The sequence below is a fragment of the Tenrec ecaudatus genome, chromosome 4 (genome assembly GCF_050624435.1).
Source record: "Tenrec ecaudatus isolate mTenEca1 chromosome 4, mTenEca1.hap1, whole genome shotgun sequence".
Taxonomy (NCBI): domain Eukaryota; kingdom Metazoa; phylum Chordata; class Mammalia; order Afrosoricida; family Tenrecidae; genus Tenrec; species Tenrec ecaudatus.
In genome coordinates, this window is record NC_134533.1 from 100,889,280 (window position 1) to 100,913,529 (window position 24,250).

At 40.8% G+C, this 24,250-nt stretch overlaps 1 protein-coding gene across 2 annotated transcripts in view; it reads right to left on the bottom strand.

The window, feature by feature from the left end:
• The window catches only part of PDGFD (platelet derived growth factor D), a 284,897-nt gene that overhangs the window by 85,304 nt on the left and 175,343 nt on the right, over positions 1–24,250 (bottom strand). Inside the window, exons 2-3 of one of the 2 annotated variants that reach the window (XM_075546530.1) lie at positions 21,430–21,616; positions 11,717–11,897 (exon numbers count right to left, since the gene is read on the bottom strand). In XM_075546530.1, the coding sequence (XP_075402645.1) occupies positions 11,717–11,897; positions 21,430–21,616 (368 nt within the window). Of the gene's footprint in view, positions 1–11,716; positions 11,898–21,429; positions 21,635–24,250 lie in introns of both variants that reach the window. The other variant, XM_075546529.1, reaches the window with a different exon arrangement.

The window sequence follows — 24,250 nt, forward strand, 5'->3', positions numbered from 1 at the left end:
ATCTGCTAAGCACAATGGGGTCCCTTTGGGCTTGGATTGTAAACACTGATATCTCATTGAGGAGGCAGGGGGTGCCAGTGCACCTCACATATCTTTTTGAGACCTCAGACCTCCGACAATAACCCTTGGATCTGAGTGTGAAACAACGGTTAGCTGTCATTGAGTCGGCTCTGACTCATGGCGCCCCAAGCACAACAGCATGGCATACAGCCTGGTTCCACGCCAACCCCATCATTGTGGCTCCACAAGTTGTGATTTGTGGTATTTTAATTGGCTGATTTTTGGAAGTAGATGATCCACAGATGTTTTTTCTAGTCTGCCTTAGTCTGGAAGCTCTGGTGAAACCTGTGTAGAATCCAAGAACTCTATACACCTTCTTCAGTGACAGAGACACCAAGGCGCCAAAAAGGGACTCTGGCTACAGATTGCACTTAAGTATCCCATATCAAGTGGGAAGGTGCTCCCACTAAACCACAAACACATTTTGACTTTAGGTTTCAGTCAAGTTCTCTATTTTTTTTTAAAACAAGGGAATAGTAAACGTCGGTGTTTCTTGGATCACCATTAATAGAGGTCCTAGTCTGAGCACCTTTTGGCTTGTATTTCTTTTCTAGTGGTTAGGATAAAGAAGGCTAGTAAATAGTTTCCCCCTTTAGCCCATGACACTTTCAATGAACCCCTCAAGTTATTATGAATCCTTTGTGTGTATGTGTTTTGAATTCGTGTCTTAAAAGAGGCAAGGTTCTCTTCCTGGCTTCCTCTCCTTCCCTTAACACATTGTGGACTATTCCGAGTTTACTTGTGTTTCGCGCGTCATCTGTTACGGACTGATCATGAGATAATTTGTGATTTCTACACACTGTCTTCAGATGCCATCTGCTTGGTATATTTTAACTACTTTGTCTATTGAGGTGTTTTCCTCAGTAGTGAATGTATCAAACTCGGTTGTCTTCATGTTCTTTTTGTTTATTTAGCATTTTTGTGCATTTTGGTTAAATCAAATAGTTCCTATTTGTTTGAATTGTTTTGCAGTGAGTTGTGCACTTATCATGATCAAACCTTAGTGAAATGTCAAACATCGCCTAAATCGCTCAAGTGGTCTCCCATTACACGAAAAGACATGAAGAAATTCTTAGCCCTAGTTCTTCTAATATTTCAAGTAATATGGATTAGGTTGATTATTTTTACAAGTTTATAGTTTCATGAAGGTTATAGTTCATAAAAGTAACAGTGTTCTGCATACATTGCAAAATATTGTTTCATAAAGTGAGACAATGTTTTATATTCAAAAACTGAAAGTTATAAATAAATATGATAAAAAGTTGATGAGATGTAAACCCATTTAAGGTTTAATGCAAAAAACAACCTAACAGTCAAAAAAATACATGGCCAATTAGGTAAGTTGTTAAAAAAAATCCAGTCTTTTATGTGTTAACTTAGTTCAGCAACCCTTGCCTTTGTGAAATGTAAATGTCCTTGTTCCTTGAACACAAGACAAGATTCAGATGTTTTTTATCACTACATTTCACACTGCTTTATAACTGCATGGCGTTCTTCCCCACAGGGCTGTCATGTTCTCATTATCCAAAGTGAGTCCTCAGAGATATGTGTTGGATGGAGACATGAATAATGAAGGGGAGGTACTTTTTACTGAGTTCATTTCTTTCCTAGCTTTTTAATAAAAAAATACAGCTCCATTTTAGGCATATCTTAAATATGGAGGACTTCTAATACAAATTAATATTTTTTTCATTCTTCACCTTTCTAATTTCCCAAAATATTCGTGTATCAAAAAGCACAGTTCCAGAGAAAAGGTTCTATGCTGATGTCTGAAGAGACACAGTCATAAGAAATCACTACATTCTGTGGCTTTCCAGGATCAAAGTTTACATGTAGCATGTCCATATAGTTTATCTACTTTATCAAACACCAGATAAACAGGATGCTGGACGATGTCATTAAACAGCATCTTCCTCAAAGCCGGACATGTGTTTACCCAGCACATGCAGAATCATCTGCTCATGTGATTAACGCACAAGATTTATGAGGAAAATTAATTACAATAGCAAAGGATTATTTTAAACTCTGTGTGTTTGAAAGAACAAGTTAATGTGGAAGTAAGCATCGCAAAAATGAGGTACCACAAAGGCCAGTACATTCTGGATTATGAACTGGCATCTGGAAACTCACTGGGCATCATGGAAAAGATCAGGAGGTTCATTAACTGCCTAGAATTCTATGTATAATTTTGAATATATTTATTTTTCTTCAGAGAGGGTTCTCATTTTTCATTGCTCATGAGTATCACGTATCGTGAGTTCTGTGACCACCTACAATTCCATAACCTCCCTGTGTCCCCGTTTAAATTACATCTCCTCACTTGTGGAATATGAGGGATTAAGTCTGGACATGTGATAAACCGAGCACTTGGCTGCGTATATTTGCCCTTATTCCTATACTCGCAAACACAGGTCTGGGAAACTGGCCCAATTTAGAGAAAGATGCCCATTGTTCTGAAATAGAAATGCCTTCAAATACACATTCTCCAGGCCAAAAATGTGCCCCCCAAACAACCCTCTATTAAGGTGAATTCATCCATAAAAGATGAATCATTTCTGCATCTGGCTATTCCTTGTATCTGAAGGTTATCTGTAGCTAAGAATTATCAGGTTCGACAGCCCAATCCACTCCCACCAGAAAACATAGCAACCCCCTGGGAGGTATCAGGGGCATGGGAGTTCAACTAACACTAGGTCAAGATGATGAATCAACTCATTGAATATTTAGTATATTACCTGCATATGATGTTACCCAATTACTGTGCAATATGTTCACTGTATGATGTATATGCCTTTTTAAATTTTTACTTGTTTTAATTAAATACATTTATTGGGCTCTTACATCTCATCACAATCCATTCATTCATTCAGTTTGTCAAACACATTTTCACATATGCTGCCATCATCATTTTCAAAACATTGTTTTCAAATTTGAGTCCCTGATATCAGCTCCCCATTTCTTCCCCCTCCCCAGCCTGCCCACCCTTACAAATCCTTGATAAGTTATAGATAATTATTTCCATATCTTACATTGTCCTATGTTGCCCCTCACCCACTTTTGTCATTCATCCCCCTGGTGGGACAAGAGGAAAGTAAAAGGAAATAGAAGAAAGAACCAGGAGGCAAAGGACATTTATAGGGATCTAAATACAGGCATGTGCATATGTGTATGTGTGTGTGTGTGTGTGTGTGTGTGTGTATAAAATAAGAGGGGAATAGAACTATATACCTATATCTATATGTTAAGAATTAAGGTTGCAGATGGACATTTGGCCTTGACTCAAATACTTCCTCAACACAAGAACACTTTGTTCTAACAATCCGGCATTCTGTGATGCTCAACCACCCACGATCACTGAAGACAAAGTGGGTGTATAAGCAAGTGTGGTGAAGAAAGCTGATGGTGCCTGGCTATCAAAAGATATAACATCTGGGGTCTTAGAGGCTTGAAGATAAACATGCAGCCATCTAGCTCAGAAGCAACAAAGTCACATGGAAGAAGCACACAAGCCTGTGTGATCATGAGCTGTCTATAGTATTAGGTACCAGGCATCTAAGACCCAGAACAAAATCATACCCAAGGTGAATGGGGTGGGGGGTGAGTATGGAGTGGAGGGAGACCCAATGCCCATCTGTAGACAATTCGACATCTCCCTACAGAGGGGCCACAGGGAAAAGATGAGCCAATCAGGGTACAGTATAGATGAAACACACACCTTTCCTCCAGTTCTTTGGAGCTTCTTTCTCCCCACTATCATGACCTCAATTCTACCATATAAATCAGATGTGTATGCCTTCTGACAGATTTGTAATCCCCGTTGTATACACCCATTGGAAACTACATTCATGGTCTTGGTCCTGACATAGGAATGAGGAGCCCCTTTACCCGCTGTCTGTCTGTGTCTGTTTTCTGCAATTGCAAAGCCATGCCTGAGGACCATTTGACTGTGGGAGACCCATACCCCCACATCTACATGTTTAAGGTGCTACAGTCCTAAACTCCATATTGTTTCTAACTCATTTTTCATAGGGATGTTTTAATGTGAGATCTAGCTGTAACAGATTATTTTCAGAAAGCTGTGCATTGCAATCACATGCCACATATAGGACCTCATACATTCAGTCATCACAGTGCTGTGAAATGCTCTATCTTAATCTTTTTACTAATCTTTTGTAAGTTATTATTATTTTTGTTCCTTTTGTCAGATCCATGCCCACTGAGCTATAAATGATGAGGGCAGGAACTTTGCTTTCTTCACTGTTCTACATGCAGTACAATATAGTACCTGACATAGAGTGAATGATCCACTTTTTAAAATCTGTTGATGAAAAGAATGCATGAATGACTGATATAAAAAGGGACTGAATCAGACAAGGCCAAATAACATTATGGGATTTAATTTTACCTCACTTTCTTGTCTTTTAACCAAAAAATCCCAAATGCCTTGCCATGAAGTTGATTCAGATTCCTGATGACCCTGTATGTATCACAGTACAATGGTGCTCAGTTGGGTTTCTAATGGCTGATTATTCAAATGTAGATAATGAATGCTTTTACCAGAAGGGCCTGTGCGTGTACTCAGACCACCAACCAAATCTTTGTACCACCAAGAGCTGAGTCTCGTTTCGTCTAATCCTTTTTACGCTACCTGTTCGTTTCTTCCCCCTCCCACCTCCTACTTGAAGCTGACCAACTATCAAACAAACTCACTCTCACTGAATTTCTTCGGCCTCATAGCAGCCCTATAGGGCAGGATAGAACTGTCACAGTGGGTTTCTAAGACTCTAACTCTTTACAAGAGTGGAAAGTCTTGTCTTTCCCATGGAAGAAGCTGTTGTTAATCTCATCCACATGATTTCTTTAGACCCAGAGAGGTATACTGGCTATACCAGTTTATCATTTGTTCCCAGATTATATTAAATCTTGCTTTTTACTCTCCATTGAAATCTATGTATTCAGGTTTTTGTAAAGCAATCTGACTAAAACGATGGATTCATTTAACTATCCTAGAGAGAATATCAGCTTCTCAATAATGTCTTCAATAGGTCAAATATTTAACATTAAAACATTTAATAAGGTTTGTCATCAATCGACATTTCACCTTTTTTGAAATGAGAAAACCACTCATACACTTGAGTTTTTCCCATAGTGCTGTCCTTGTATGCTGTGTTCAACATCACAACAGTTTCTGCGACATTTTTCCGGAGCAGGAAACACCATTTTGCAGCTGCATGCTATTCTCTTAAATTGGCCATCACAAAAAAGCAAGGTTTGCGTGAAACTGCTACAATGACCAAACTGAACCTTCCCGGCAACACCACTGGGCGCACTAACTCAGAACGGAGTTGCCTAATGCTCGCCTAAAAAAGCTCCACTCCATCTAGCCCCGTTCCAGTTTGGGGGAGGGGGCGGGTATCCTCTTGTACATCTCTGAGCCAGGGGGCTCAAGTGTCTAAATGAAAAGACACAAGACCCTCAGCTTAAGGGCAGAGTCCCATTGCTTCCCGGGCAGCCCAGAAGTCACCAAGTCTGCAACACAACTGTGGACCCCCAGACCCAAATTCATAGCACCAGTGCGCCTCAGTTCCCGAGACTTGGTGTGTCTGGTACGCATGTCTTGCTTGGTGTGATCCCATTGAACACAAATGGAAACGTATAATTATGGGGGCCCCAGCCCTGCCCGAGCATCTTTATGAGTATCCCATATTGCTCTCAAGCATCTTTATGAGTATCCCATATTGCTCTCACCCCAGGCAGGTTTTCAGACGTGAATTGTACTTCCCTGCAGCCGGATTAACAAAGAAGACTGCAACAGACAGGTGGAAACTGGCCAAGTGCATCCCTCTGGCTGCTGCAGCTGGAGCTGCCTGGTTTGTACAGTGCAGAAGCCGCGGGGCTTGCGCACCCTGAGGATCCCACAACATCCAACTGACATCCTGTCGCAGTAAATAGAACGAACAGAATCGTGGACGTGACGTGGTGGACACATACACTTAACCAACTGCTCTGATATCATTGCTTTTCAGTCTTAGAGTTCTTAATGTAACTAGCAAATTTCAACTCATAAAGGAGACTTTATTTGTAAACAAGTACTATTTCCGAATAGCCTTTCAATGACTTAAAATTTTGTTTTTAAATGAGAAATACAGAATGTACCCACCATTAAGCGTGCGCGTGTGCGCGCGCGCGCACACACACACACACACACACACACACACACACAACTTCTATTTGTCCCACTGGGAAATTGAGGGTTTCCAGTTTAAGTGAATGGAAGTGGAAATAAGTCACAAGACTGCCAAACTTATGTGCTACTTTATGTGAAAACATTAACGTCAATGAGAAAGGTAGCAATAAGAGCAGTGGGCATGTGGGTGTTTAGTACATTCTAGAGCCAGTTACAAATGTTAGCTAATTTAATGGCGACAATTAACTAGAGACAGGCAGTAGTCTCACCATTTACAGCGGAGACCATTCAGGCCGGTAGCACTAGAGCTGAAGTTCTCATCCATGCAGTTCACTTCTCTGCACACCATCCTCTGTGAGTCTCATAATTGGGCATCTTGAAAATAATGTACGAATGGTGGGAGAAACCATGTGAGTCCAGCACACACATTTTGCCTGTGTGATCCCATTGGGCGCTAATGGAAAGGTAGAAGCACAGGGGCCCCAACCTGGCTCTGGAAGCCTCACAAGCATCCCACACTGTTCTCACCTGAGGCTGTATTTCATGGGTGACTTGTATTTTCCTGCAGCTGGTTTAACAAAGAAGACCGCAATTCGGAACCATTTATCCATTCATTTCCCAGACTAACTGAGTTTCAAGAAGGTGATTGTAGCCTATTTAGACAGTAACTTCTTGCTACCAGTGTTTGATAATATTACCCATTCTGTTTGATAAATAATACCCTCTAAAGAGATCCTCCTCTATGGAGTGATAATAGGAAATAAAGCTGAGAAGGGGAGCAACAAAAGAAAATTAGGCAGCTCCTATAAGAGATCACCCCCCACCCCCACCCCCAAAGAGGTCAACAGACACACTATAGGCATGCTCAGGGTAAGCATAGCACACGTCGAGAAAGCGTAACACACACAGGAACAAGATACTGGTTCTACTTTCACAAAGCTTACTGCTATCTAGATATAGCCATATCCTCCCTGAGTGATGGTAAAAGGTAAGCTTATTATCATCACCAGTCGTTGAACACTTCCTATGTTCTACGCATTGTATAAATATTCTTTCTCTTTCTAAGATCTCACAGCCACTTCCATTACTATTCCTATTTTTCAGATGTGAAATGAAAGTGGAAGAAACTTGTTCAATAATTATTATACCATTAAAATGATGAACTCTTACTTTAATGCAAAGTCTGCTTTGCAGGAAAACTTTGGTCCCAAACATAATGCTATTCTGCCTCCCTTTAGGTAGGAGGAGACTGCGATTGGTGCTGAAAAACAGATACAAGTTTGAATTCTCAGATCATCAAACAGAAGTATAAAAGAAGACCATCCAAATCAAAACTGATGATCTTTTTTGTTTGTTTGTTTGTTTGTTTTACTGATGATCTTAATATTCATTACTGCCCAAATTTTGCTGGAGTAAAATAATGGCTAAAAACTGTAGACTGGCCTGGAATTCAAAAAGCTATAAGCATCAACCACATTGGTTTAGTTTCATTTACTGGACTCTGTGGTCCTGGGCACCTACTGCTTCCAGTCTCAGGGAAGTTCCCAGATACCTGAAAAATCAATGGAGTCGAAGTGCAAAGAGGTTTGTTATGAGGAACAGACGTAGACAGGTGAACTGAAAAGGAAGAGGGTCTGGACCTACTAAGAAAACGACTTGCCATTTATCCAAGAACGCTTTGACACTTCTGAACAAACATAAGACTCATAGATTCCTAATGCCCATCATTCCTTAAAGTACAAGTTTCAAACAACTACCTTTGGGCTACAGAGTATTTTTTAAACCATTATTTAAGTACACTTAAACAGGGCCTATCATTTTTAACCTCACTGCCTCCCTATTACTGTCTACCCGGCCCGCGTTGAGTTACAAGCCTGGCCCCTGCAATGTTTGCATCACGTGCTTGTACTCTGCTTTCAAGTCTTTCCGTGAAATACTCATACAAAAATAAAATGATCTTCTCAATATATTACTCAAGCCATAGATCCCTATTGAGCAATAATTAAATTGAGAGTGTTGTCAAAAAGGCATGCAGATATAAAGTCTCTACATACATGGAGGTTAAGCTCAATCCACTCTTGGGATACATCCACCAAACGCACTTTGGTCCTCATTGACCATGCTGAGCCTGGTGGCGTAGTGAGGTAGCAGCTCAAAATCACCAGCCGGTCACTTTGAGAAAGACAAGGCTTTCTATTTCTGCAAGGTAGTTACAGTCTAGGAAACCCACAGGGACAGTTTTACCCTGTCTTTTAGGGCCCCTAAGAGTCGGAATCAACTGGATGGCAGTCAGAATGAGTTGGTAGTAGGTTAACACACTGGGTTGCTAACCACAAGGTCGGTGGTTCAAAGTCACCATCTGATCCATAGGAGAAAGATCAGATGTTCTGCTCCTATTAAGATTTAGAGCCTTGGAAACGCACAGACAGTCCTACTCTGTCTTACAAGGTTACTGTGAATCAGAATCAACTGGGTGGCAGGGAGCTGAGTGCTAGCAGCCTCTTAGCAGGGGATGAGAGTCCATGAGTGCTGGCCAAGAGACTGAAAGGCAAATGTGTGAAAAGTTCTATACCTACATGGAGGTGAAGCCCAATCCCCTCTTTTTTTTTTCTATTTTTATTTATTTATTTATTTTTTAACAATTTATTGGGGCTCATACAATTCTTTTCACAGTTCATACATATACATACATCAATTGTATAAAGCACATCTGTACAGTCTTTGCCCTAGTCATTTTTTTCTCTTTTCTTCTTTTACATTTTATTAGGGACTCATACAACTCTTACCACAATCCATACATATACATACATCAATTGTATAAAGCACATCCATACATTCCCTGCCCCAATCATTCTCAAGGCATTTGCTCTCCTCCTAAGCCCCTTGCATCAGGTCCTCTTTTTTTTTCCCCCCCTCCCTCCCCATTCCCCCCTCCCTCATATGCCCTTGGTAATTTATACATCGTTATTTTGTCATATCTTGCCCTATCCGGAGTCTCCCTTCCCCCCTTCTCTGCTGTCCCTCTCCCAAGGAAGAGGTCACATGTGGATCCTTGTAATTAGTTCCCCCTTTCCAACCCACTCACCCTCCACTCTCCCAGCATCGTCCCTCACACCCTTGGTCCTGAAGGTATCATCCACCCTGGATTCCCTGTACCTCCAGCCCTCATATGCACCAGTGTACAGCCTCTGTCCTATCCAGCCCTGCAATCCCCTCTTTTTAATTACCATCATTTAAAGAAAACACAATTGACTGTGTACTGGAGATGAGTGAGAGAGTGAGGAGTGAGTACATGGAGTGATGCCCAACAATGAGCCTTCACCAACTACAGAGGCTACTCAGTGTTCCTCTTCATGTTGGCCAGGAAATGAGAAGCCAGCTTATACGATCGCCCATCACACCTCAAATAAGAGTATTCATTCCTCTCTAACACATCCTGTCCTTTCCTCTGCAAAAAGAGCTCTTTCTCCTTGAAAATATTGTGCTGAGGTTCTGTGCATCAACGCATGGAATCCAGGGCAGATAATCCCCTCAGGAAGCGTAATGGGAGTAGCAATACCATGAGGGTAGGGAGAAGATGGGGGAGAAGGAGGAGAAAGGAGGAACCGATCACAACGATCAACCTTTAACCCCCCTCCACTTCCCTACGCGAGGAGGACGGACAATAGAAACATCAGTGAAGGGAGACAGCAGACAGTGTAAGATATGAAAACAACAATTATTTATAATTTATCAAGGGTTCATAAGAGTGGGAGGGTGGGGGGGAGGGAAAAAAGAGGAGCTTGATATCAAGGGCTCAAGTAGAAAGAAAATGCTTCAAATATCATGGTAACAAATGTGATTGATGTAATCAATATAGGGATTGTTATAAGAGCTTTAAGAGCCCCTAATACAGTTATTTACAAAAAAATTGTGTTTACTGTGTCTGGCATATTTATGGATCAAGAAACTTACTAGTCACAATCAAACTTCAGAGCCCATATATTTCTGGTCTAATTGTGCCTAATATCTTAAAGAAAAAAGAGATTTATTTTCAATGTTTATCCTTTGCCATTCTCACATGCCAAGGCTTCTTTGTCCTGAAACTGTTTGGAACAGCTGCATCATGGAACACACATTAAAAGATGAAGGAATGCAGAAACCAAAGGTTCAACTTCCAGTTGACTATTTAAGCAGCATTGTATAGGTTTTCATAAGGTCAATCATGCTTAATGGATTATTTTCAAATTAAAATGGTAACCAATGGGTGCTCCTTTTCATTTACAATGTTCTATACAGAACTCACTTAATGTTTGATAACTCCTCATAATGCGCAAAATATAAACTATCAATTTTTTTCTAATCAAAATTTAACTCTTAAGACAAAAAAAATACAAAGCAAAATAAAACAAAACTCTAAATAATATCATTTAGGCTACTTGGTTCTTTTGTGACATCTGTTTAAAAAATATAGCTGGACTTCAAAAAAGTAAAATGTTGTGAGTAGACCCCAAAGAAACATCCTTTGAGTGACTAACCATTTCAGGGATATTAAAGATTACTTATACAAAAAAGTATCCCACTGTCTCCCTGAGTTTAAGCTAATCTAAAGCACTCAGTATTTCTCCTGTCTTTACTCATTATTCTCTATTGCTACTCTGTTATTCCCAAGAGTTTAAACTCCATGAGCTTCAACGGCCTTGCCTGTCTCATTGTCTTTGTATCCACTGCACCTGTCAACAGGTCTTCTGGAGAACAGGAACTTGCTACTGTCTTACTCAGGGAGGGACGAATAACGGAAGTGCATGGTGGTGTCTGACACAACAGATAGAATTTACTACACAATAGAGTTTAATGCAGTCACGCTGAGGCTGCAACTCTTCTAACAGAATCATTTGAAATTGGAAAGGACTGCACACGTGTTTGAGTAGTGGTGAGACCAGAACTAAGCATGCGTGTAGTTTATAGGATTCAAATCTGGGTCCTAAATTGAACCTTACAATCTACCTTAGCATCTGTAAGATGCTTGCCAACCAGAGGCTCTATGATTATAACTAATGGAGAGCCCATGGCTGGGTCACGATTTGGACGGAACATATTAGGTCTCCTTTTGAAGACTGGCTTTTCAACCCAGGGGAAAACACTTCCTTACATTTTTAAACCCATCAAAGTCATCTTTGCGAAAATCTGTTCAAGGTTCCCGTCTATAATTACTATTTGTGATCCATTACCTTGTTGCAATTGAACCAAGGGTAGCTTAGGGTCAACTTTCTTAGATGCTCTTGTTTTCAAAATGTGTGGACCCAAGGAATGACTTAAGAGATCCAAACAGCATTCCTTACTGATGAAAACTTTAACATTTTGGCCTCACGGAGAAGCAAAGCATGCCATAAAGACATGCCACAGCACGGTGTTTAATCATAGAAAATGAGCACTATGCTTCACCCAACCGAGGTCTGCTTTTAATCACAGGGCGGTCAAGCCACTTACCACAAAAGAATAATAAATCTTGAATCCAGGTTTAGCCACAAAGTAGTCATCAGACTTGAACGTGATCTTAATTTGGTTTGTTCGTGATGTTATCCTTGGAGGCACATCCTTGTGTCCACACCATCGTCCTCTAACAACAGTGCTGGTTTCCGATACGTCTTCAACTTCCACAAAGTCATACCTAGAAGCAATTTGGCATGCGTGAACATGTTTTCATAAAAGTTAACCTTAATATGCATATCTTCACCAATATATTTAAACTAAGGAACATAATTTCTCATGATCTTCTATCTGAGCTGAAAATTACTATCTACATAAACATGGGAAGAAAGCTATGTTTTCCAAGCCCAAATTTCAAAAATGTACTGGGACATACAGAAACCTTTTCCTCTTTCAGCTTCAGCTATTCCTAAATCATCAACCATTGAAATAGTCTGCTTCCTAGGGAAATAATAAGCCTAAGCTATGGACATACTTTGGGATGTAGCTCTAGTTATGTCTAACTACTTACTATACAAGGTTTATCCAAGAAAATTAATTGACCATCTTTAGGTGATTCACTCAGAAAGAAAAGGCTCTGTTTTTATATTTACGTATAAGAATCAGCCTGATTGTCTATCTTCTCATTTGGGACACTGAATCTTTTGGAAGGATCACAACACAACATAACTTTTTCATGGTAGAGGTAGAATATAACTGGGGAGAGATGGAAGAGAGATGGAAAAGTATTTCTGTAATGACTTATAAAATACCAAAATGTGAGAGTCTTATTTTTTGGCATACCCTCAGTCCACATTCACATGTTTCTGAGGGTTTCATTTCTCTTAGTCTTCCCTTGAACAATTCTGTACTCTCCATTTTATACCATGTCAAAGTAGCTGTTTTGACATCTTCAAGAGACTTAAATCATAGTCCCTTTCCATGTGATTTGAGTTTGGGGAACAAACGCAAATTTGAAGGCGCAATATCAGGTTTGTAGCTCAGATAGGGTCAATGCTTCTAATGCAATGCTCCTAGGACAACTCTTGCTTCCCTTGAAGAATAAGCAGGTGAATTATTGTGGTGGAAAAAAAAAGTGTCCCCAGAGCAATCTTCCTGGCCTTTTTCTCCCCGGTGTAATTTTCAATTTTACTTCCTAAGAAGCTCCTATGATGACTTGGTGTCCTTCAAAATGAAATCTATCAAGATTATCCCTTCTGAGCATCCCTAACAAAACAAAATAACATTTGCAGTGTCCTCTGACCTGCCTTTCTGCCTTACTCCAACTGGCCCAGGAAACTATCTCAAGAGTCATTCCTTCTGAAGGTGCCCCAAAGACACAAAGGACAGTCCAATGTTTGCTGGAGGAGCTTGTCTGCAGCCAGGCAGGGACTGCAAGGACACGTGTAAACACATTCTGCTTGCCTGAACTGGAATCACAGTAGCAGTAGTCCTTGAGTCATGCTCAAGATCAGCTAACATTGGAAATGGCGGCCTGTTTAACAGAGGATGACTCATTGGGACACCTTAGACAGTGAGAGAAGCATCGTGGAGGGGTACCTCCCCACCCCAAAAAACTGATTTTCCCCCCAAAGCTTTTTCTTTTCTTTCTCTCTCTCTTTTTTTTTTTTTTTTACAAAACAACCCTATCACCTTCAAAGTACTCTCCATTATACCTAGTACATTCATCAAATCTGCAATTCCCTTATTGGAAACATTTTTAAAACTCATCTGTTTGAATGGCTGACAGCACTGCCTCATTTTATTCTTCACCTCTTCTATGTCATCAAATTGCAATTCTTTCATGTCCCTCTTCATTCACAGATATACAAACAAGTCAAATGAAGCAAGGTTAGGTGAGTAAGGTGCTTGGGGCAAGAGAGGCATACTGGGTTGGTTTTTGTTTTTTTGCCAAAAACTGATGCACTGAGATGACTTTGGGAGCAGATGCATTGTCATGGTGGCAAAACCAGCCCCCATCAACCACAAATCATGCCTTTTTTGTCACACACTGTTAAGCTATCTTTTCAGAATCTGTAAATATAAAGCTTGATTAACAGTCTGACTTGGTGGAATGAACTCCAAATACTCTATCCCCCTCACATGAAAAGAACAAATAAGCATCATCTTGATCTTTGATTTCACTGGACAAGCTTTTATTGGAGGAGGCGATAATGAATGGGATCTCCCACTGGCCGGTGAGCAGACATGGTCCTATTCTTACTGCCCTGAAAGCAAACATCAATCAAGCCGGTGGGGAACGTGTGGGTTGCTTCGGAGCTGTTCTTTCCTAGACTGCTTCCAGTCTATGCTCTTTTTGCTGGGATTCAGAACCCAAGGCACGGACTTCACCGCAACCCTGCAACCCTTCTCAGTCCAAACTCTTCTATAAAATGTGCTGAACTGAGCTCCAAGACAGTCCAAATAACTTCCCCATCTCTTCAATGGTCCACTGTTGGTTTCTAAGCACCAGTGTGTGAATTTTGTTGATATTTTCTTCTGTTTGGGAAGTTGACAGACATCCAGAATGGGATTTGTCATCAATCAACATTTCACTTCTTTTGAATGGAGAAAACCACTTGTACACTTGAGTTTTTTTTCTGTAGCGCTGTCCTTGTAAGCTGTGTTCAGCATCACAGCAGCTTCTGCAGGGAAACAACATTGCACAGCTGCACGCTGTTCTCTTAAATTGGCTGTCACAAAAATAGAGGTTTGAATGAAACTGCTTTTATGAAAAAGTCACTGAGGTACTTAGTTTATTGTGCCAATCTGGCCAATAAACACATGTGGGGTTAATTGAAGGGTGAACGGATAAATGGTTCAGTGAGCCTCGCCTTTCTAGTTCTCAGGTCTCTTGCTTTCTGATGGTTGGACCAGGGTGCAGCTGCCTTAGTCAGTTCCCTGCTTCAGCTGGCAAGATTCACTTCCTGCAAGACACCCCCAAGGAGAAGCCATATGGACCTTCCCCCATGCATCCCTGGGTACTGGAGCAGCCGTGTAGAGACCCCTGCCAGTGCTGATATGCTTACACATTCACTGATTCAGCTTTCCTCCTGCCATGGGCATCATTGCATCTGTTTTGTGAGATGGAGGAGGACTTTGTGGATTGGTGTTGGACATGTGGGTTAATGGTTTAATGTTGGACTTGTGGGCTTGGGCAGCACTGGGTTGGGATGTTTTCTTGATGCGCACTTAACCTTTATATAAAACTCTCTTTTACACATGCTTTTCTGTGGATTTGTTTCTCTAATGTACCCAGACTAACAGTCAATATCCAGAGAGAGCCTTTCTAGGCAATGCCACTAGATGCACTAACTCAGAGTTGCTTGATGCTTGCCTAGTGGGAAAATTGGGTACTGCAAAAGCTCTACTCTGCTTAGATTTTTCCGTTTTGTAGTGTGTGTGTGTGTGTGTGTGTGTGTGTCTGTGTGTGTGTGTGTGTGTGTCTTGGGGGGTACTCCCTTGTACAATCCTAGTATTAAAGAAGACAAGTATGGTAGTTACATAATTTCATGTCAACTTGAAGTGTAGGGGTGGAGTCTAGCCTGTCAATGAAGTCACAGCCTGATGGTGCCTCCTTGTAGATGTGATCTCCTCATAAAGTGGGTCCTGGGAACCTCCCACCCTCTCTCTGCCTTCACCTTCTAGCTGGCATGTCTTGTGATGCTTCTATTGCTCTTGGATCCACAAGACTTTTCATCTTCTGGCCTGTGATCTCTCTGCATTCTGCATCATTGCATGTGGCTGTGTGAGTCTTAAAAAGGACTATGGACTAGTATTGGACTATGGACTCGTATCAAACTTATGAACTTGAGTTGGACTCGGATGGGATGTTTTATTGATGCATGATTACTGCTTGATATACAGCTTTTGTTTACACATATATGAGTATCTCTGGATTTGTTTCTCTAGACAAACCAGTGTAACACAAGAAGGTGTCTTAAGATGTTCCACATAAGCCTTCGAGCCTTAAAGCTCTATGTTAACAGTCCACCTTTCCATCATATACTATAACATCTTCAGTGACAGATTTCCCATTTTCTAGTGATCTTGTTTGAAAGCAGAGAATTTCAGAGTAATGTTTATCTGTGCTTTATTGACTTTGAAAAAGTATTCAATTATGTGAATGCTGACAAAATATGCATAACATGTTGGAGAATGGGGGTCTCAGACAGTTAATTGTGCTCCTGAGAAAGCAGAATATAAGTGGGAATCTTGCATGATTTCTAATCAGGATGTGTTAAGGTTCTACACATTCACCATATTGATTTAATTTGTATTCTGAGAAGCTAGACTATTTGAAGACTATATCAGGATTGGAGGAAGGCCTATTAGGAACTTCTGCTTGGTTAAAGTGAAAATTACATAAAGTACTTACCAATGAAAACCAAAGACTACACCCTTCAGTATGGATTAGACTTAAACATAAAGAAAACCATACTTTTCACAACTAGACCAATAAGCAAAACACGATCAACAGAGAAAGATATTAACTTATCAAGGGTTTAATTTTACTTAGATCTTTATTTGGAAACAACAGTCAAGAAGTCAAATGTTATATGCCTTAGGCGAATCTGCTGTAGAAGGGTTGTTTTGTATAGTGTTTATAAGTAAAGATGTCACTTTAATACCCTAACCCATAGTAATTTCAATTTTCTTAAATATATGCAAAATCTGAACAATGAACTGATACATTTGAATCTTGATTATAGGCATATTACCAGGAGGGACCAGTACCTAGGCATCATGCTTGGTAGAGGGTCAGTAAGAATAACAGAACTACCCTTCAGAGATGGATTGATACAGTGACTGTGGCAATGAGCCCAAACACAGCAATTGCTTATCAGGATAGGATGAGCTACAACGGTGTTTTACTTTGTTGTACATATGGACACTCTTGAGTTGCAACTGACTTGCTAACACGTAGCCAAAGCACTTTAAATTTTCAGATCTCAAGACCTTGGAACATTATATTCAGTAAGTGGAACTATTTGCCTCCTTTTTAGTTTTGATCTGTGTCTCACTCCTCTACACTACAAAAACAAACAACAATAACACACTTCTATCTAGTCAATCCAACTCATAGCGACTCTATAGGAAAGAGTATAACTGACCCTGCGTGTTGCTGAGATTATAACTCTTTATGGGAATAGAAAGCTTTACCTTTTTCCTATGGGACAGCTCATGGTTTTGAATTGCTGACCTTGGGGTTAGCAGTCCAAACCATAGCCACTACATAGGGCTCCTCTCTGCCCCACTAAGTTACTCCAAAATAACTGCAGGTGATAAACCCCCAACACAAATTATGGGCATTCAAGATAAGCAGTAGTATGTCTGTTTATATACATTTTCTCCCTATCATGGTTACCAAAGGGAATTAGCATGCGAAACATTATCTCTGAGGATGAAGGGAAATCAATATGGTTTTAACCACATGTCCCTCATGGCTATTATTGGATTGGGCAGAGTAATTTAAGGAGCAGGTGAAAAATAATGATATTGTGACTAAATTTTTCTGACAGTGATTTACAAGGTCCTGGCATCCTTTGCCTCAGTTTCCTTATGGGCAAAATAAGAGGTTTATATAATTTTAGAAGCTGGTCTCTCTTGGGTGCTGTGTAAATTAATTACTTAACATTTATATGGTGCTTGGAAGGTGAAAAGCACTAACAAAGAATCATTATTCAAGCAATAAAATATTACAATGTAAACACCAAGGAGGTTTTGGAACAGATGGTAGGAAATCAATTGTATTTCATTTTATATACAATATGTGTAAATCATATTTAATGCACAAAGCATGAACACACTTGAAAATCTGTTGATAACACAATAAGTCACTGTTGTTTAAAGATACAGAAAATTGGTTTAATTTTAACTCTGAATCTGAAGTCAAAAGAACATCTTTTTTTTCTCCTTGAAGGAAAGAATGAGGTGTCTCTTGAATCTATTTCCTTCTCCTTTTCTCCCCTCCTTTTACATCTTTTACTCTTTCCTCCATTATTTTTGAGCAATTTTCAAGTCTAAGATGTCAAAAGTACTAACAAAAATAACAAAAATCAGTTGTTATGGAGTGAATGCCAAGTTATGGCAACTCATGTATTTCAATACTCATAGAAGCAGCAGTTAAGAACTCAACTGAATAGATTGTGGGACTGGGCACAACTATGTGGATCCCTCCCCTGCCCATCCCCAGAAGAATGCACTTCAGAGGACAACGCTGAAGCTACAGCTCAGAAATAGGGGCACATCTGATCAGCGCACACAGGAGCAATCGAAGAGGGAAGGAGAGAGAGTGGAACAGATCCTGGCCCATCAAGCCCCAAAGACAATATTCCTGCTCAGAGCAGCCTTTTCACAGAAAGGACCATAGAGTTGGCCCCACCACAAGACATGATGTCCCTCACTGGCCTATACAGCTACAAGGTACAACACTGGAGGCAGTGCAAGAATTTTCCTAATCTGATCCCACCACACTGGGGCAAAACGCTAAGGGCATGCAACAGAGCAGCAAGGGAAGCAAAGCAAAGATGTCTTGAGGGAATACTAAAAACAGACATTGGGGCCAGGATGTGGCACCCCATCAGACTATCTATAGGCTTTTCTTTTGATGTTTTTTTGTTGTTGATGTTTTGTTTTCCTCTTGTTTTTGTACTTATTATTGTCTCTGCATGTCTATGTAAATAAGAGAGGTGGGATGAACAATTCGGAGGCAAAAACAATGGGACCCAGGGTTCAAAGGGGACACTGGAGAGGGAGGGGCACGAGAAAGGAAGTGGGTGCTAACAAACCCATGGACAAGGCAACAACCAAGTGATCTAAAATCAATGGCAAGGAGGGCGGAGGAAGCCTGGTAGGGTTTGATGAAGGGCAATGTAATTGAGAAGAATTACTTAAACCTGAATGAAGGCCAAACATGATAGTGAGATAAGAGGAAAGTCAAAGGAAACAGAGGGACGAATTAGGGGGCAAAGGACATTTGTAGAGGTCTAAATACAGGCATGCACATATGTAAATATATTTATATATAACAATAGGGAAATAAATCTATGTACATATCTTTATATGTTAAGTATTAAGTTAGCAGACTGACATTGGGTCTCTACTCAAGCACTCCCTCAATGTAAGAACACTTTGTTCTAATAATCCAGCATTCCATGATGCTCACCTTCCCAACATGATTACTGAAGACAAAATGGGTACATAAGCAAATGTGCTGAAGAAAGCTTATGGTGCTTAAAGTCTTGAAGATAATCAAGCGGCCATCTAGCTGAGAAGTAACAAAGTCCACATGGAAGAAGCACACCAGCCCGTGTCATCATGAGGTGTTGAAGGGATCAGGTATCAGGCATCAAAGACCCAGAATGAAAGATTATATCATCTTGAATGAGAGGGAGTACCGAGTGGAGACCCAAAGCCCATCTGCAGACAATTGGACATCCCCTTACAAAAGGGTCACAAAGAAGAGATGAGCCAGTCAGGGTGCAGTGTAACACACCAATGAGACATACAATTTTCCTCTAGTTCTTTAATGCTTCATCCCACCCCCACTATCATGACCCCAATTCTACCTTATAAATTTCACAAGACCAGAGCAAATGCACCTGTACAGACAAGAACTCGGATTCCAGGACAGATAAAACCCTCAGGACCAATAATGAGAGGAGGGTAAGGGTAAGGTGGGGGGAGAGAGGGAACCGATCACAATAATCTACCTATAACCCCCTCCCAAGGGGACGGACAACAGAAAAGTGGATGAATGGAGATATTAGCCAGTGTAAGACATGAAAATAAAATGATAAATTATCGAGGGTTCATGAAAGAGGAAGGAGCTGATACCAAGGGAAAAAAAAGAGGAGCTGATACCAAGGGCTCAAGTAGAAAGAAAATGTTTAGAAAATTATGATGGCAACAGATATACAAATGTGCTTGACACAATAGATGTATGTATAGATTGTAGTAAAAGCTGTATGAACCCCCAATAAAATGCTTTTAAAAAAGCCCTCTTTAAAGTATTGAAAACAAGAGTATGATTTTGAGGACTAAGGTGTGCCTGGCTCAAATCATGGTACTTTCAATTGCCTCATACGCATGTGAAAGTAGGACATTAATAGAGAAGACAGAAAAAAAAATGATGCACTTGAACTACAGTGTTGACCAAGAATTGTGAACGTGCCACGGACTATCAAAAAGAACCAACAGAGGTGTCTTGGAAGAAGAGGAAGAACCAAGTGGATGGTGCCTAATCATAAGAACATATTTCATATTTCGGAGTGGGATTTTTCAATGGCTATGACCTTTGGAAGCAGTTCCCGAACTCCATCTCTTGGAACCTTTCCAGGTTCATTAGGACTGCCAACCTTTTGTTTAGTAGTCCACCTATTTTGTTAGTGAGTCAGAATTGACTAAGGAGCTACCAACAATAATAACAGGCCATCTAAAGTACTCAGCACTGGGATCAAAATCTCAGCTCAGTCATGGATGCCAAGCTCCCCTCCATCTGATATTCTTTAGCCATCCTATAACACAGTGTGTTCACCATCTCTCTCTCTCACCCCCCCCCCCCCCCCGAAATTAGTTCAACCTTTCAAGGTTAGAAAGAAGCAAAGATCAGCTTTAGGTTATTCTTTGTAAATATTAACTGCCTCTTCCAGTAGAGATTACACTCTGCTCTCTGGCATACATTATCCTCCGCGGTCCTGGAAAGTAATAGTCACTGTTGTTATTTTTTGGAAAAATAGAAACATAATAAAAACTGTCAGCATAATAAACATACAACAAAGGACAGCCAAATTTGTGGCACTCGCCTTTTATTATTCAAAGAAAATAAACCTGCTGAAAGGATTTAGCAGTTGAGTAGTTCATTGAGATGCAGAACAAGCGTACAGTAAAGCACAAAAGGAGGGAAAAATTCCTCCCTAAGTCTCCTACATGCTAATTAACTAAATGAGAAGCTCTGAGAGGACAATTCAAGGGACAGCAGCCTACAGCTTCTCTGATAAATATGCTAAGAAGGAAGATGATTCTTAGACTCAGATCTCTTCTTCTGGCCCAGAAACTAAGGAAACAGACTTTCTCTGAAGCACAGAATTGCTCAGGTTGTTTTCCCTACTGTCTCCTACATACCTGAGGCCCTAAAACTGTAGAGCTGCACAAGTGTGTCCCTGTGATGCTGTAGAGGGGCCTTGAAGCTTCCAGGCTGAGATGGACCCAGAAGAAAGGCTCAGTGCTCTACTTTGGGAAGGCAGCCAGTACATATCCCGTGAATCAGGCTGCTGCAGGACTGGGTAGCATTTCATTCCTGGTGCACGGGCTCGCCATGAGTTGGGGATGATTAGTCAGCAGTGAATAGCAACAAATCCAGGCAGACTTTGACCTAGGCCAAATGCCAAGTGGAGGTGACAAGGGATATGGAAGGCCTGGATGTGCTTACAAAGGCTGCTTTGCACATGCTCCAAATTCCCTTCTTTTGAAGTCATGCAAAGTGGCCCTGACCATCCTGGAAGGAGGTTCTGTGACTCATGAAAATGTATTTTGTTGTCTGCAGCTGAGGTCTATGCAGGATGCCATTTGTCTTCCAGGGCAGACATAAATGTTCTTAAAAAGCGCTAGTGTGTCTCAGGTACAGAGGGCCCCAAAGGGAAATCGGATGTTATATTTTCAATACATCATTTTTATATCTTGGAAAAATAAGGATGGATTTCCCCCCAGCCCCCAGCCCCTGCTCCACTTACCTACAGATATCATTTTCTGCTTCCTCCAATCCAAACTGATTGTCAAATGATAGCTGGATCCTTGTTTTCTCCCGAGAACGGAGGCTCCATGTCAGAAGCAGGTTCCGAGGGTAGCTGTTTGGGAAGCGAGGACTCTGCAGATGGCCGTTTCCTGTCACTTGGATGGCTTCGTCTTTTCGGTACAAGTCTGTGAGGTGATTGCTCTCTGTTAGTAGTCACAACTTGTAGAAATTAGTATGTTGCTCCAATTACAGGAAAGCAAAAAAAACAACAGTTTATAACACATCACTTTCAAACACTTTCTCATAATTCCAGCTCACTCTCAATTGAAATCAATGTAACAAATAGTTTTAAATCCTTCCTTTTATAGGAGGGGAATATTCAAATAAATATGTGCTTAGAGTATATCAGAACCTCCACACGGGTACAGGTAGGGCTCAATAAGTATTATTGTGAGAATATGGGATGAATAACTACCACATAAAGGCATTGAATGGCATTTAATGCCATATATTTTATATTCTACAACCATTTTCTAGTTGGTTCCCCCATCATTTCACAACAAAACCATGAATGAACAAAAGAGCCCTCCATTGGTTTTTCTGTGGTTTACATTTTATCCTCCATAGAGTCCTTCTCCATGTTAGTCTTTGTGTTTTGGAGTCTGACTTTTCACACCCCACCAATAAGCAGACCCCCGCCATTGCCTATGGGTATCCTCCCCCCGCCGTCCCGCCCTCCCCCGCCCCCATGAGAATTTACATTCACACCCATGGTGAGGGAGCCTAACCTGCCTGGGAAAACCATTGGAAGATAGGGATGCAGAAGGCAGCCTTCCAATGGTCTCAAATAAAAGATGAGAATGAGCTGGGAACCGTATGTTGAACACAAGAAGCCTTTCTCTGTCACAAATGCTTTTTGTGAGGATGGGATCAAATGTTTTCTTGGAAGAATTTGGTGTTCATTATGCTATGAATTGCCCGTATAGGCTATCCGGGAGAGAGTTAACCCAGGCGCGGCAGTGGGAATGGGTAGACTGAGGTCTACACTTGGTCTCACTCTGACTCCGCAATCACCATCTTCACCTCCAGGGAACATGAGAACAAGGGCATCTTTTGCTGAGAAACATATTTCTTCTATTTATTCTTTACTTCCTTACTCTTATTTTCCTTTGACTTTATGCTGAGTAGAAGTATAGCTATGAAAATTAATTAAATTAGTTTTTCACAAAGGAGCCCTCAGGGTATAGTGGCTACCAGTTGCTAACTACAAGGTCAATAGTTTGAAACCACCCGCTGATCCAGGGAAAAAAGATGGACCTTTCAATTCTCATAAAGAGTTACAGGCTTATAAACTCACAGGGGTAGTTCTACCCTGTCCTCTAGGGTTGCCATCAGTCAGCCACCACTTGATGGCAGTGAGTATGTTTTTTATAGTCCTGTAAAGGTTTACAGTCTAAGAAACCCACAGAAACAATTCTCCTCTGTTCTGTGGGGGTGCTATGGATCCCTGCAGAGTCAGAATGGACTCCATGCAAGTTGAAGGTTGGAAGGTTTTACCCAAAGGAGCCCTAGGGGCACCCTGGGTTAGGCATTGGTCTCCCCCCAAAAGGAAACTCATTGCCACCAAGTCATTTCTGACTCATATTGACCCTACAGGACAGAAATACTGTGGGTTTCTAAGATTGTAACTCTTTAGGAGACTAGAAAGCCTAGTCTTTCTCCCCAGGAGGAATCTGGTGTTTTTAAACTATTGACCTTGCAGTTAGCAGCCAACTGACAACCACAATGACACAGGAATAGAGAGCCTCTTTTTCTTCCCAATGAGCAATGGGTTTAGATCGATGGCTTTTCAGATGGCAGCCCAATGTGTAAGCACTAGACCAGGGGTCCTAAGGTTGGGCTATGCATCACAAAGGCAGCGGTTCAAATCCATCAGCAGCTCTGCTGGAGAAAGATGGGCTTGTCTGTTCCAACAAAGATCCAGGTCTCAGAAACAGAGTTACTATGCCTCAAAATCCACTTCATCTCAGTGAGTTTGTTGTTTTTGTAGGTAGTGATTTTTAGGAAATGGGTCTGAAAAACTGCTTTCTAGGGAGATGTATGTTTATTAAGCACAGACTCAAAATAGAACTCATAGCAATATTTTAAACACGTAAGTTTCTAGAGTTCTAATAGTACCTTTTTATACCTCCTCTAGTACCGTTATGTATTTAATATTTCCCTTTAAATTAATATATTTAATTAAAATAAAATTCATCTGGAAATAAGTTATTTATCAATATTATAAATTCAAACAAACACCCTTTACTAAGAAAAGTGAAAGCCATAAATATGATACATAACTATTAAAATTTAAAATATACCTCTCAAGTATTTTCATTCCTCACTTACTGGAGCAGGGTGAGTTTAACCCAATTGGAATGATGTCCTTACCAATGAGGAGAGGGGACACAGAGTGGTGAAAATAGAATGATGCTGCTGCATGCCAAAGAATGCATGGTGCTATTAGAAGCAGAAATAATAAAGGAGAAAAGAGAATAGTCTCTGAAACCTTCCGACAGAGCCAAGCCCTGGCAACATTTTACTTCCAGATGACAAGCCTCCAGAATCATGACACAATACATTGTGTGTATAATCACGTCCATTGGGAGGTCTTGTTACTTCAGATTGAAGACACCATATAGAGACAAGAGCCCTGGCGGCTTAGAGGCTTAGTTCCACACTGGGATGCTAACCTCAGGTTGGCCATTTGAAACTACCAGTCACTTCATTTGAGAAAGGTGAGGCTTTTACTCCTATAAGAGTTAGTCTCTAAACCC